Source organism: Arachis hypogaea, chromosome 20 (assembly GCF_003086295.3).
Source record: "Arachis hypogaea cultivar Tifrunner chromosome 20, arahy.Tifrunner.gnm2.J5K5, whole genome shotgun sequence".
Classification (NCBI taxonomy): Eukaryota; Viridiplantae; Streptophyta; class Magnoliopsida; order Fabales; family Fabaceae; genus Arachis; species Arachis hypogaea.
Genome location: NC_092055.1, coordinates 130,199,399 through 130,214,990, shown reverse-complemented (window position 1 = coordinate 130,214,990; position 15,592 = coordinate 130,199,399). Strand labels below are relative to the sequence as shown.

Here is a 15,592-nt window from a genome sequence, read left to right as displayed (position 1 = left end):
CCTTCCGATTCAACTTCTTCCATTCAGCATCGGATTTAGTACCTTTAGATTGATCTTCCTCCACAAGATCATACAAGTCCTTGCTATACAATATATCTTCCATGAGGGTCTTCTAAATCGAGTAATTTTTGAAATTCAATTTGACCATATTTGGCCCATGAGTATTTTCCTCCATTTAATCAGCATAAAGATAAACAACCAAAACTCTTGATACCACTTTGTTGGAAAAACTGAGGTTCAATAAGAATTTGTCTAACAGCAGAATTACCAAAAATATTTTTCATAACTTGTCCGATTAAATAGACAACACCAAAGATACTCCAAACAGCAAATACATTGGCAGAAATTAAATAATCAAACACTAGAATTTTATCGTGGAGAAAATTCCCCCAAAAAAGGGACAAAAAACTCACGGGACCTAGTCTAGTAAAATTTTTCACTATCAAAATAATAGGTATACAATTAGTTTTCCTAGTGGCACTAAAAAATTTCAACAATTAACAAAATACATCATCAAAATTGATGGAAACAACATAAACCCTTCACAAAAATAAGTATCTCAAATCAGACAAAAGAAAAAATAATACAACTAACAAGTTATATCCTAATGTTCATCTTTATATCAAAAATAATATACTAAAATTTCATAAAAAATAAAACAAATTTATCATATCAATGAAATCAAAATGGTACCACCATTTTTTCTCAATTCTTCTTCGCTTCTCGTCGAAGCTTTTTGCTTCATTTTCTTTCTTTCAAAAAATGAAAGAAGCTACTCTCTCTTTTCCTTAAGCCACTTCTTCTTTTTATTTTATTTATTTATTTATTTTTGTTTCTACTTATGGACCCATTTAATTAGTGACCCATCAATACTTGTTTAGGATTAATTCATGATGTTTGGTGCCTTGAAGATATCTTAGCACTTTCTATGTAGCTTATCAGTGAGCTAAAAGTAGAGAAGACATAAATTGGATTATTTTAGCCATTGCAAAAGAGAGGTCATGTCTAGTAATGCATAAGTATTAGAGAGAACTAACCATAATTTTATAAAGTTTAGGGTCCTCAAAGGTTTCACAACCTGTTGACAACAATTGAAGTGATGAAATTATAGGTGTAGGCATAGGACTAGCATTAGTCATGTCCAATTTTAAAAGTAAATCTAATATATACTTAATCTGTGACAAATGTAGTTGACTCGAAGTAAATCCAACTTCTATTTACTACTCCAATACAAAGAAATAACTTAATTCACCTAAATTCTTAAGAGAAAAAATTGTATCTAATTTCTTGACCAGATTATTAACATGAACAACATTGTTACCACTAATGATTATAACATAATATATAAATAACAAAATCAAATTATTTTTTAATAAAGAGAGAAGTATCAGACTTAGCATTTTCAAAATTAAAGGAATAAAAAATTGTACTTAAAAAAAATCAATTTCTAGGAATTTGTTTCAAAATTATAGAGAGATTTATTGAATTTTTAGACGTGTATTTCAACTCTGTCTTTTAACCTAATTAGTTGTGTCATGTGAATTATTTAGTGTAAATCTCTATTTAAGAAGACATTGTTAAAATCAAACTGTCTTATTATTCAATTTCTTGACAGTGCTCAACTTAAAATTAACCTAATAATAATTAGCCTAATAATTGGATTAAAAACTTTTTTAAAGTCAAAACCTTCTTCTTGATAAAATTTCTGTGCTACTAATCTAGCTTTGTATTTTTGGATTGTATCATCGAGATGCTTCTTGATGGCAAAAACCCATTTACATCTTATTACCTTAGCATTTTCTGTTTTTGGAACTAAAGTCTAAGTATTAGTTTTTTTTGTAAAGCTTGAAATTCATCAATCATAGCCTTTTTTCAGTGAGGAATGCTAAGAGCAATATGAGCAGTTTTATGAAGGTTGTTCTTCTTCACCTAATTATGATATAATAGTAGTAACATAAGCCTTGGATTTAGAAGTATCAGTTTTAGACTTGTCATCATAGAATGAGTATTTTTGATAGCTTGCTGTAGAGGTTTTTCTTGAAATTATTCTATAGGTGAAAAGACAATTTCAATTCCTGAAATTTTTTGCATAGTCTCATTCTAGTTAGTCTAATAAAAAACACTATCATCATCTTGTCTCACTTCTTGATGAGAAGTTTGTGAGTCATGCTGAGATTGCATAGGGCTGATATTGGTTGATTGAGAAGAGAGTGAAGTATTTATATACTGTGTAGTATTTATATACTGTAAAGTAGCATTATCCTTAGAAGAATCATTAGTAGCATTACTTGGTGAAAAAGAAAGAATAAAATTAGAATTTAAGACAATATTGCTAACAGAATTTTTAGATATAAAATGTATAGCATCATCAATATTTTTCATAGGTGAATTAATATTGAAGGTAGATTTATAATTGTTAAATAGTTCCCGATAAGAAAACTGGTGTTCATCCAACAAAACATTTCTTAAAAGAGTAAGTATTGTTTTTGCCCCAAATATTTTAAAGTTATTTATAATGTTTAAATTATCTTATTTAAATCTCAAACATTTTAAAATCATCTTAATACTTGTTGGGAATAATTAACCATTTCCCCTTGAGAAAATACCTTTCACAGAAAAATAAAATAAACACAATCACAACACAAGAATTTAACGTGAAAAACCCTAATTATTGGAGAAAAAAAATTACGGCCGTTGTCAAATGACAACCAGAGAATATCACTATATGAAAATTGTTACAACACATAGACTTCTTTCTCTCTAACACCGGCACCCCAGTACACCCACACTCTCAAAGCAAATATTTAACTACACCTCACAACACTCTCTAATCAAGGAGTATAGAGGAAAAGAAAAGTCAAATACAAGCTTTAAGTGTTTCCGACTGGTGCAAAAAAATGGAGAACTTAGCCTCATATTTATAGCCTAGGCCACCCACTCCATTTTCTATCATGAGCAATGTGGGACTAATTCAACAAAATCCTAACAATACTGTCCTGCCATTAGCAATCTGTTAACAGAATTAACAGTGGGACAAAAGGCTTTGGATGTGTACACTACAAGAAAGATGCTGAGTACCGTCAGATTTAGCGTTGCATAGTAGCGGCAGATTTACCGGCGGTAACGGCGTCGAATTCGTAAGTTTAAGTAATTACTAGCAGATTTTGGTTTCCATGGTAATTTCGCCGGTAATATTTGGAGGGAAACAAAAATAAATTGGCGCATCTTTCAGGGTTAAACGATGCGTTTTGGTGACCCGCAATGATTTATCGTCAGATTTTTTCGACGGTAAATCTAACCTTAAAGGGCCGTAAATCCAAAATGCGGACCCTCTTTCCCCTCATTTGAATTTTACTCTCTCTCTCTCTCTCTCACTCATCTGTTTCCTTCTCTTTCCCCAACACCACCATCTGTCGCCGCTAAAACTACCAACATCACAACCCACTCTCCGTCGCTGTTAACCCACTGCCGAGACCCTCCCTTCTTCTTCTTCTTCTCCCTCTTCTCTCATTGCCATTTCACCGTTAATCTTCTCCCTTCTCGGAACCGCCACGTCACACTACAGAGCCACCATCGACGAGCCATGAAGCCACCGTTATCCCCACCATCATCGCGCTATCGCTGCCTAGCTTCGCTGCGAGTCTATCCTTCAGTGCAGCAGAACAAGGAAGCCTCTGTCCCAGTCTCCCGGCGGATTTCCCAGCCTTCGACAACCAATGTTCGTAGATTCTCGCTCCAACAACAACATAGTGTCGTTGCAACTCCTCTCTTTCCTCTCCTATGTTGCATCTGTTGCCCTACATCACGGGTTTTGGATTAAACTCTGTTTTTCAAATTCTATTTAGTCAATATTGGTTCATTAGTTTGGTTTTAATTAATTAATTAGATTTAATTTTCTATTTTAGTAGATTTTAGGTTATTAAGATAGGTTAGATGTAGATTACTTAGTTTTGAGATTGCTGAAAGTGGTTGGATTGTCTGATAATGTTGATTCATTGTGTTACGATTGATTTTGCTTAGACATGGCTATTGGAATTGCTAGATTTTGCTTGATTGCTGCTTGTTTTGCATTAACTATTGCTGGTGTGCTTGTTGATTTGAAATTGGGATTGTATATTGATGCTTGGTATTAATTTTTGCTTGTTTGATTAATTTGGCACGCCAAGTGTTCGATAATATGCCTTAAAGAGTTCTAAACACGGTTATTTTTTTTTTTCTAACTACCCATTATTTAAAAATTTGAAATATAATTTAAATATATGTGATTTATTTGATGCTAATGCATGTCACTACTCTGTTGGCATAGAATATAAAATCTTTTCTATTTAAATTATATTTCAAATTTTTATATACTCTCATACAGCAAACGTAAGAAGTAAGTGAATATGGAAGAAGCAAACGTATTAATAATGAGTAGTTAGAAAAAATGTGCACTTATGTGCTTTCTAACTAAACGTGTTAACGTATTTATTTTAAATGGACACTCTATCTTTTCTATTATTTAAAATTGTTCATCTTTTTTATTATTTGAAACATTCCATTTTTAATAGTTTGGTCCGATTTAAATTATTAATATTTTTTATTATTTTTAAAAAATATATTTTTATATTTACAAATACATATATCTCGTTTACCGTGTAAACGAAATAATTTTTTATGTATCTCATTTACACTGTAAACGAGATATATGAAAATTGAAAAAATCCACGTATGAAAAATTATCCCGTTTATAGTGTAAACGAGATACAAAAGAGATATTTATTTTGGTAACTATTTTTTAAATTATTTATTTTAGTAATTATTATAATTATTTTATTTATTAAAATAAAAAATCCTATAATTACATCAGTAAAAAAATTAATATCCAAAATTATTAAATAAAAATTACTTAAACATTTAAATATAATTGAAGGACGTGTAAAACTTTTTAAAAATTTGCACTTTCTCCGTGTATCAAATTAAATTCTTCTATATAATAAGTGATTATCATCTTTAATATTTTTATTGGCAAGATTTAATTTTGATACACTGTGAATATAAATTAAAATAGTTTTACATGTGTATCTAATTATTCAAGGTCACATTAATAAAAAAAATTATTTTTTACATTAACCGCATAAATGATCATAAAAAAACAGATCTAATTGCACGACTGTGTAAAATATTTTACACTATTAATATAACAAAATTATACTTTTATTAATATAGTTGAAAATAAACAAGAAACCTCCATCAACATGGTACCGTTATATACTTGTATTAAATGATGCAAACCCATAACAGACTTGATCAAGAATCAACTCTCCCCCTTCAACAGTCATGGCTGAATCAATCAACTTTTCAAAACACATGCAAAAAAATAAAATAAAATAAAAAATTGATGATATATGACCAACTTTTTTTCGGGGGAAAAAAAATCAAATTGATCATAAGAAGTCTTAGGTTCAATTAGTGCTAAAATACATGCAAAACATCAAATGCAGCATTTGAAACTCAATACAAGATCAATTATTCTAGCTTAAATACACGAAGTTAAATATTCATTTTAGTATTTTGATTAAAATTAAGAGATATAAATTTCAGTATCATTCCTAACTAAAACAAAATTTTCTTCTTTCTACTTAAACTTTATTTTAATATAATTGGTCCCTTTTTTTTTTTTTTTTTTGTTAAAGTGGTTCTTATTATTCTTACTTTATCTAAATATAGTTCAACTTACAATCACATGCATTTCCCAAAATAAATAAAAATACTTAAAAACAAGATCCGCTAAAATCAATATTTTTATTTTAATTAATTTCACTACGTACACTTTTTAGGATAGCAAAAATGTTATGTATGTATTGTTGGGCCAACCGTGCAGAACTCTCGACTACGGAGAGATTTCGGGAGAGAGAATATAAGATAAGAAGACATCACACCAACTCAAAACCTTAAGATAGTAAGTTAATGGGTCTCTTATCTTATAAACTCTTCACTCTTCCTTGCTTTCTTTGATGTGAGACTAATTTCAACACTCCTCACACTTGCAACAATAACATGTATATATAAAAATAGTTATTAAATTAATTGTTATGTATTTTTATATCAATACATATGTTATTTAATTTATTTTTAATGCATATTTTATATTTTATATTTTAATACATATTTTATATGAATAATTAATTTTTTATATACACATATTGTAGTTATTATATTAGATGTCATTTTGATAAGTATTTATTAATAATCAACATATGTTCTTTTTTAAATTAAAAAAATTAATATATAATTAATTAATAATAATTATATTTTTACAGGTATTTCATGTATGAATAGTATTATTATTTTTTGTTTGTGCCAAAAAGATAGTATAAAAGTAAATACGTAAAATAATTATGTATGCATATCAAAATGTATATATCATATTGTTATAGCAGTATCATACATAATTTTTTATGAACCCTAATACTATAGAGACAATAACTAAAATTATTTTATTTAATATAATATATATAATTTTGTGTATATAATATATATTTATATATTTAAAATTATATATTATTCTAATAATAATTAATAAATATCAAATAAAATATTTTTAAATTATTTATATTAATTTTTTATTATTTTTTAAAAATTTAATTTTAATGTACTATCAATATAAAATACACATGCATCTAATTATATAATGTCACATTAATAAAAATAATTATTTTTTACGTAGAAATGGTTTGGATGTGATTCCAAAATTTAAAAAAAGTTGTAAAATTTAACACTTATGTGTTACACAACAAAGTGTTACCAATATTTTAAAAAAGTAAGCTAATAAATTATAATTCAAATAGTATAGTCTCTTTATTCTTTTTTATAGGTCTCAAGTTCGAATTTTACTGCTAAATTTTAAATATATATATATATATATATATATATATATATATATATATATATATATATTATATATATCTAAAAAAATAAACGAAACCAATTAATTAAGTTAAAATTAAGTTTTGTAGGGTATAACGAAATATCAACGATCACGAGTGATGTATGCACCTAACATTAATACATCTGAAAGTGAAGTACCAGAGCCACGTTTTCCACCACCCACCGTTTATTTTACCTACCTGATCTGATCTTCTCACAAGGAATGCCCCTACTTCACCTTCTTTTTTTTTTTTTTTTTTCCAGTTTTTCTCTGTTAATAATAGAATCATCAACTTATTATACGTACCGACGTAAGTTTATTCAACCTATATTTTATGTCACTAAACTTTTCCTTTTGTTATAAGATTATATAAATGCACACATTATTATTATTATTATTATTATTATTATTATTATTATTATTATTATTATTTTAAGTTCATGTTATAAAAATATGGGGTTGAAGGTAAAAATGGATACCAAAGTAGTACATATTAAGTATAAGAGTAAAATATATTTTTTGTTTTTGAAATTTGATAAAAATTTTAAAAATATCTTTAAATTTTATTTTATTTTAATTTTATTCTAAAAAATTCGATTTACATTAAATATATTTTCGATAGCTAAATTTTTAAAAATTTAAGACCAATTTAATAATAATGCATAATTTGTTCTTATATAATTGTTTTTGAATTGGTTCTAAATTTTATGAAAAACTAATTTTAAGACAAAATTAAAATAAAATAAAACTTAAGAGTATTTTTGATATTTTTACTAAACTTCAAGAATAAAAAATATACTTTACCCAAAATATAAAATTAATCAAAGTAGTACACATTTTATATTTTAGTTAAAAGATCTTAAATTTAAATATTAGGAATAACAATATATATACTGTGTTATTATTGTTATTATTATTTTAAAAGAAAAATTATGACAAGATTATAACGTGTCTACCCGTCACCACCACTCACCAGCTGAAAATATTTTTTATCCACCAAAATTTCTTTTGTCAATAAGATTGGAAGAAAAACCGATTAGCTAGCCTAAACTAACCTCCCTTCTCTTTTGGGACTTTAGCCCCTAATTTTTTTCCTCACTTATTCTAATATTCTTTATTGTGATTAACTCGATCGTTACGAGTGGCTCTTGTGGCATGCACTCTCACTCCACCACTTTTTAATTTTTATTGCATGAGATTTCATCTATTTATAAAATAATTCTGGAAATAACTAAGATCCATTGAATAAAATAATTCTGGAAATAAATTCGTTTTAATGAAAAATTACGTCCTTTTTTTTAAATTCAATTTATAATTAAAAAAATAACTAAGAAAAAATCAGTTACTTATATCGAATCAATCATATTCTATGTACACAAAATATTAATTATCAAACCAGTACTTATTAATATTAAATACATATTAAAATATAAATATATATATAAATATATAATAACTAATTTTTTTAATTAATGTTTTGTGTATATATAATATTTTTAATATAAAATATATTTTAAAATATAAAATACATATTAAAATAAGTTAAACAATATTTATATTTATATATAAATATATAATAATTAATTTGGTATAAAAATATTATTTGTACATTAAAATTAGTCACTAATATATTTATATAAAAATATGTGTAGTTTAATTTATTTTTAATATGTATTTATATTTCAATATATATTTTATACTTATTACTAACTTTAATGACCGATGTAATAATCGAATTTCGTAACTACTTTTTTAGGTACGTCTTAGACAAGATCAAGTTAAGTCTAAGTCTAACATTAATCATAAATGTCAAGAAATTTTAAAAGGAAAATGGAAGTTTCCCTATATATATCACCAAGGGTGAGACATTTTGAGAAACAAATCATCATCTTCTTGATCCAAACCCAAAACCATGGTGTCTTCATGGAGTATTGCCTTTGCCACAATCGCTTTGGCAATCCTCATATACCGTATCGTCAAGTTTGTTACCCGGCCGTCGTTACCACTACCCCCGGGCCCAAAGCCGTGGCCAATAATAGGAAACTTGCCACACTTGGGCCCAGTGCCCCACCATGCTATTGCAGCCCTAGCCAAAGTGCATGGTCCTCTCATGCACCTTAGACTAGGGATGGTAGACGTGGTGGTGGCCGCATCGGCGAAAGTAGCGGAGCAGTTCTTGAAGGTGCACGACGCCAATTTCAGTAGCAGGCCCCCAAATGCAGGGGCAAAGTACATAGCATATAACTATCAAGATCTTGTGTTTGCACCTTACGGACCAAGGTGGAGGATGCTCAGGAAAATTAGCTCACTTCATCTTTTCTCTGCCAAGGCCTTGGATGATTTCAAACACTTGCGTCAGGTTAATTAACCACCTTTTCTTGCTGCACATATGTCATAATTGTTACAATGAAACCAAATAATATTGCAATATTGATTATTTTTAAACTAAAAATATATATATTAGGATAAAATGATATTGAATTAAAAGCTTATACATTATAAAAATCATGTTTATGAAATTTTATGGCAGTTCAAAATGATTTGATATAATTTTTATCAAAATTATTAACGTACGGTATGTAAAGTTTAAAATGAACCCGAGAATGAGGTTGCTAGATTATGCCTCTGTTGATGTTCAATTTTTAGAAACTTGGTATAAATAATCCTTATGATTGATGCTTTTAATTTGATTGTTAGAATCGAAAAAAAATAATTTTTATAAAATATATATGACATAATTGACGACTAATAAAACAATTATTTTACGTGTTTAACGTGCATATAATTAACTTTACAAAAATATTATTTGTATAAAATTAACTATTAAAATCAACCGTTAATATATTTATATATAAATATATATATAATTTAATTTATTTTTAATATATATTTATATTTTAATATATATTTTATACTAATAACTGATTTTAGTATTTAGGTAGTATAATTATTAGATTTATTATGTACTAATAATATCATATAAATAATTTATTCTTGAATGATTAAACAATTTTATTGTAAAAACTGAAAATAACAAATTTAAATCTAACTATTTAATTAGGAAAAAATATAAGTATTATAGATCGTATTTCAGAAGAATAAATATCCTGTGTGCTGTGTGGAATTGGAATGAATTAATCATACAAAGAAGCTAGCTGTGGCACTGTCTAGAAATTAAATGTCGTACATTGAATTCGAAACTTCTGTAATAAGGGAGAAGTGGACAACTGCCGTAGGCCACACATTGAATTCTTTACTAATTCTACTTTTCTTTTTCTGAAATAAAAATAATTTGCCTAATATATTTTTGTTGAATTGTCATGTCACTTGATATATTTAGATACTCATCAAGTATTTTCTTCAAATTTAATTTTAATAAAAATTATTTTTTAAAAATATTTAACACACTTAAATATTAATATATTTAATTTTATTTTGTTGTTTATTTTAAAAATAAATTTAAAATAATATTATTATTAATTATTAATAAAAAATTATCTAAAATATTTATATAATTAAAAAAACTAAAATAAAAAAATAATTTATATTTTAATATTAATAAAATATTCAAATATTATTATAATATAACTAAATTTTTTTATATTATTGTTCATGATTTATATTAGACACTTTTACCATTGGTTATATCTAGAGCAAAATAGAAGTTAAAGATTTCGCCACATGTGAACCCAATCATGACCTTATATTGAGAAATATTATTGTATGGCTTTGTAAAAAGGTAAAAACTGGAAATATAATTTATTTGCTTTTAATCTTTTTATATACAAACTTCTAAAAAAAGGAAATTATACTTGTGAAAGAGAAGGATATATATATATATATATATATATATATATATATATATATATATATATATATATATATAACCGAAATAAGAATAAAAAAAATTAACTATTAAATTAATCATACATATATAATATTAAGAAATTTAATTTTAATTTTATCAGTTAAATTTTAATAATTATAAAAGTAGGTAGGGTACCTACAAAAGCGGGTTAAAGTTTAACTTTTTACTACTCGTAAATAAAAATAGAACGGGTTCTATGCAAATTATTGTAAGACGGGACGAGATCAAGTAGAGCAAAAATATATCCCTACTCGTCCCATTATCACCCTATATATACATATTGAAATACAAAATATATATTAAAAATAAATAAACAGTACATGTATTTATATACAAATATATAATAATTTATTTATTAATTAATTTTTTGTGTACACATATTATATATATATATATATATATATATGAGCTAAAAAAGATTGATGATCAAGTTTAAAATACATTTCAGAAAGATATAATTCTGAGCTTTTATGCTGTTGTGAATGGCTTTTTTCGTAATTAATTTATGATTACTTCTATAAATACTCCTTGAATTATTTGAAAGCTTACTCTAATTTTTGTAGACTACAAAATAATCAAATATCTATCCTGTCTAAACTTTTGAAAATCTAAAAAAAAAAAAAATTTGGGACATGTCTACTTGACTAGTGGCTCCAAGTATAGAATCCACCTAAAGAACATGTCATTTTTTTTTTATCAAAGTCATATATCTATAAATAAACTGGCTCTGATCTACATATGTAATAATGCATAGCATACTCTTGAGCAATAAAGTTAGGTTTGGCTTTGCAACTTGCAAGACATTAGTCCTTGTACACAATAAATGTAGCAAAAAATTCAAAACTACTAATTAATAATTAAAATATTTTTATTCAATAGTCAGTCTATTTTATAAATAATGTTTTTCTTTGTTTTATCATCCATAATATTGTTACGTGGAGCATTAATATTATACTAAAATAAGAGAATTACAAATACATATATAATTAAAAAAATTATTTAGCAGTTTTCCGTAATATATATTTCATTCTCAAACAATGGCATTAATTAAAAATAATGTTATATGATCAATAAATATTATCAATTTTTTTCAGTACTTAACCAACAATAATTTACATTTATATTTACAGAAATTTTGTATATAGAAAACATATAATTTGTATTTATATTTATTAAAATTCACACATAAATCAATATAATTTATACCTATATTTTTTAGAATTTATATACATAAATTAATAAAATTTATTTATTAAAAATAATTTAATACTTCTACTGATAAAATGATAGCCAAAAACACTAAAAATTACTACCCAATAATTTGTCATTCATTAATGCTAATGAACCTCATAATAAATTTGTAGGGAGAGGTTGCAAGATTGACCAAGAACATAGCAAGTAGCACAGACACATCAAAAGCTGTGAACTTAGGACAACTGTTAAATGTATGCACCACAAATGCATTGGCCAGGGTAATGATAGGAAGGAGAGTGTTCAATGATGGAAATGGTGGGTGTGATCCAAGAGCTGATGAGTTCAAATCAATGGTCGTGGAGGTTATGGTTTTGGCTGGAGTCTTCAACATTGGTGACTTTATTCCTTGTTTGGAGTGGCTAGACCTTCAAGGGGTCCAAGCCAAGATGAAGAAATTGCATAAGAGGTTTGATTCATTCTTAACAAGCATTGTTGAGGAGCACAAGAAGAATCCCAACAAAAGTGAGAAGCATAAGGATATGTTGAGTACTTTGTTGTCACTTCAAGAGGCTTCCGATGATAATGATGGCACCAAACTCACAGACACCGAGATCAAAGCTTTGCTTCTGGTATTTACTCTCTTCATTTTTTCAACATAAATATTTTTATCATAAATGGAAATTATTTTCATATACTTGTAAAGAAAAGAAATTTAAATATATTACTTAAAAAATATGATTGTAATATTAGTGTACTAAAAGTTAACTCATAATAAATTGGTACGTTGAAAAGTTTGCACATTATGAATTTATTGAAATTTCTTGAAAGGAACCTGGTCGACATTTGCAGGCACTTAGATTGCCCATATTCCTTGAAAACTCAATGATGTTTCTTTCTAGCTTAAGTGATGATGATTGCACCTTTGAAAGGAACCACAAACAACCAACCTAATTTATTAGGAGCTTGAATTTTTCCACGTAATCGGTTTGTGAATTTCTTAGCCATACATAATGCATTGGACTTTTATTATTGTTTGTTGTCAACCTTATCAATAAGTAAAACAATTTTTAGAAAAATATTTGCTAATAAATATCTCTAGGACACTTATTTTTATTTATTTATTTGTTTAAAAACAGTATTTTGTAACCTAATTGGACAAAGATTAATTCGTCGGTAACTTCCATTTTTATTTATTTGTTTTGCAGAATATGTTTACTGCAGGAACAGACACATCATCAAGCACTACAGAATGGGCAATTGCAGAACTAATAAGGAACCCAAGAATCATGGGGCAAGTCCAGAATGAATTAGACAGTGTAGTAGGAAGGGAAAGGCACGTGACAGAAGAGGACTTGCCCAATTTGCCATACCTTCAAGCAGTGGTCAAAGAAACCTTCCGTTTGCACCCATCAACCCCACTTTCCCTCCCAAGAGTGGCAGCAAAGAGCTGTGAGATCTTAGGGTACCACATCCCAGAAGGTGCAACGCTCTTGGTCAATGTTTGGGCCATAGCCCGTGATCCAAAGGAATGGGCTGAACCATTGGAGTTCAGGCCCGAGAGGTTCCTAAAGGGTGGTGAGAAGGCTGATGTTGATGTTAGGGGGAATGACTTTGAGGTCATTCCCTTTGGTGCTGGGAGAAGGATATGTGCTGGGATGACTCTTGGGCTTAGAATGGTTCAGCTCTTGACAGCAACCTTGGTCCACTCATTTGATTGGGAGCTTGAGGGTGGCCTTAAACAGGAGGACCTCAACATGGATGAAGCATATGGGCTTACCCTTCAACGAGCTTTGCCTCTTTCGGTGCATCCAAAGCCCAGGCTTTCTTCTCATGTTTACTCATCATCTGAATAATTCATTAAGATTCAAAGAGGTTCAGGCCCAAAATATTCACAAAATAAAGCTTTTGAGTATAATAGTTTGGGAAATTCTATGGTAAAGATTATAAAAACTAAACCGTAGAATTAAGAGAGTGGAAATTAAGGTTCACACATAACTATAAGGAGAGAAATAGTGTGTTGATTGTTTAGTAAAGGAGAGATACATTGTGAATAATGATTATAGAGGGATAGTTTTACCCTGTACTGTTATTGATGATGTGTAATTTTGGGCGTATAAATATAGTGTGGTTATGTTTCCTCTCCAACGCATCACGCATGGGAATTTGTTTAGAATGATTTCTAGGTGAAAAAATACAGAGAAACCATGAGAATATTAACAATACGAATAATGGAGTAAAAAATAAAATTAAAATTAAAATTAAAATTATAAATCAGATTATTAATTAATTATTTTTAATTTTAGATTTTGAAATTTAAAAAATAAAGATTTACAAATAAACCAAATCACAATTGACAGTGACAAACCAAAAAAATTTATGTTGTGGGGACAAAAATAATATACATTACTATCAAAAAATATATTAATCCAAATTTTAAAAAAATAAAAGTGCAGATTAATTATTCGAATAAAAAAAATCAAAAATTACATATAATAAAATAGAACGAAAAAGATAGTTTTTAAAATATTTTTTTATTATTATTTCTAAAAATAAAAATATATATTTTTTAAATTAGTAAATTCATCAATTGACTTTAGAAATTTATATGCAACATAATTACATATAATAAAATAGAACGAAAGATAAACAAATAAATAATAAGGATCACTAAATTAAGAATAAAATAAAATATATAAATTCATGAAGAGAATAAAAAATTAGATTAATACCTAAATTATAATTGCTTGAATTATAATTTGTAATTGAAAAAAAAAAAAAGAAACAATGAAATTGAAAGATACATAGAGTCATAGAGAGTTATATAAGAAAATAGAGAATTTAAAATTTACTTTTTGATGAAGAGAAGATGACCACTAGAAAAGGAATAGAAAAAAAAAGTTGAAAATATGAAACTAAGAAGAGGGTTTAAGAGAATAAAGGGATGGTGACAGCTGAAATTTGAGAATGGGAGAAAACTAAATTTGATTAGGTTAACTAATAGTCAAAATGATAAAAAGATAAAATGAATTTGAGACTTTAAATAATTGGGCTAAATTTATTTGTAGTGAGGTGATTTTAAATAAATGGGACATATATATATAGATTTTTTAAAAAATGAAATAAGAGTGGGGCAAGTGCCCCCTATTACAGTACGTAGGTTCGTCCCTGACAATTGGCACAGTTACTCTTAATATCTCTGGTTTATAGAGTCAACCCTACACCGCTGTACTTTTTCACTGTCTAGTCCGACACTGCCCAGCCGGCGCCGCCCATCCTCCCGTCGACGCCGCCCAACCTCCCGCCGATGACGTCCAGCCTCTTCGCGTTCCACTTGCGCGCCGTAGCAACGGGAGATCGCACTGTAGCACTCCCGTGCAGGCCTCACCGCAGGCCGCCGCCTTCCTTCGCGCCGTTTGAGACGCACGTTATCCCTGTCGTCTATCCGTCGCGCCGTTGTTGCTGCTGTGCCGCACCTCATCGACGTCGCTCTTTCTTCCACTGATTCGACTCCTTCTCCTCTTCCATCTCTGGCCGCTACATGTTCGGGTTCGAAGTCCACGAAGCAGATTCACAATCTCGCCTAGTCGAAGTTGTCGGTGCGTGGTTGCTCCATCGCCGGA

General features: G+C 28.0%; 1 protein-coding gene across 1 annotated transcript; it reads left to right on the top strand.

Annotated features, from left to right (window-relative positions):
• Positions 1-8,644: 8,644 nt before the first annotated feature.
• Positions 8,645-14,117, top strand: LOC112783881 (flavonoid 3'-monooxygenase). The gene is made up of 3 exons (XM_025826961.3): positions 8,645-9,269; positions 12,143-12,601; positions 13,178-14,117. Exons 1-3 carry the CDS (start codon positions 8,823-8,825, stop codon positions 13,823-13,825), a joined length of 1,554 nt encoding a protein of 517 aa, XP_025682746.1. The 5' UTR covers positions 8,645-8,822; the 3' UTR covers positions 13,826-14,117.
• The last annotated feature ends 1,475 nt before the right edge of the window (positions 14,118-15,592 follow it).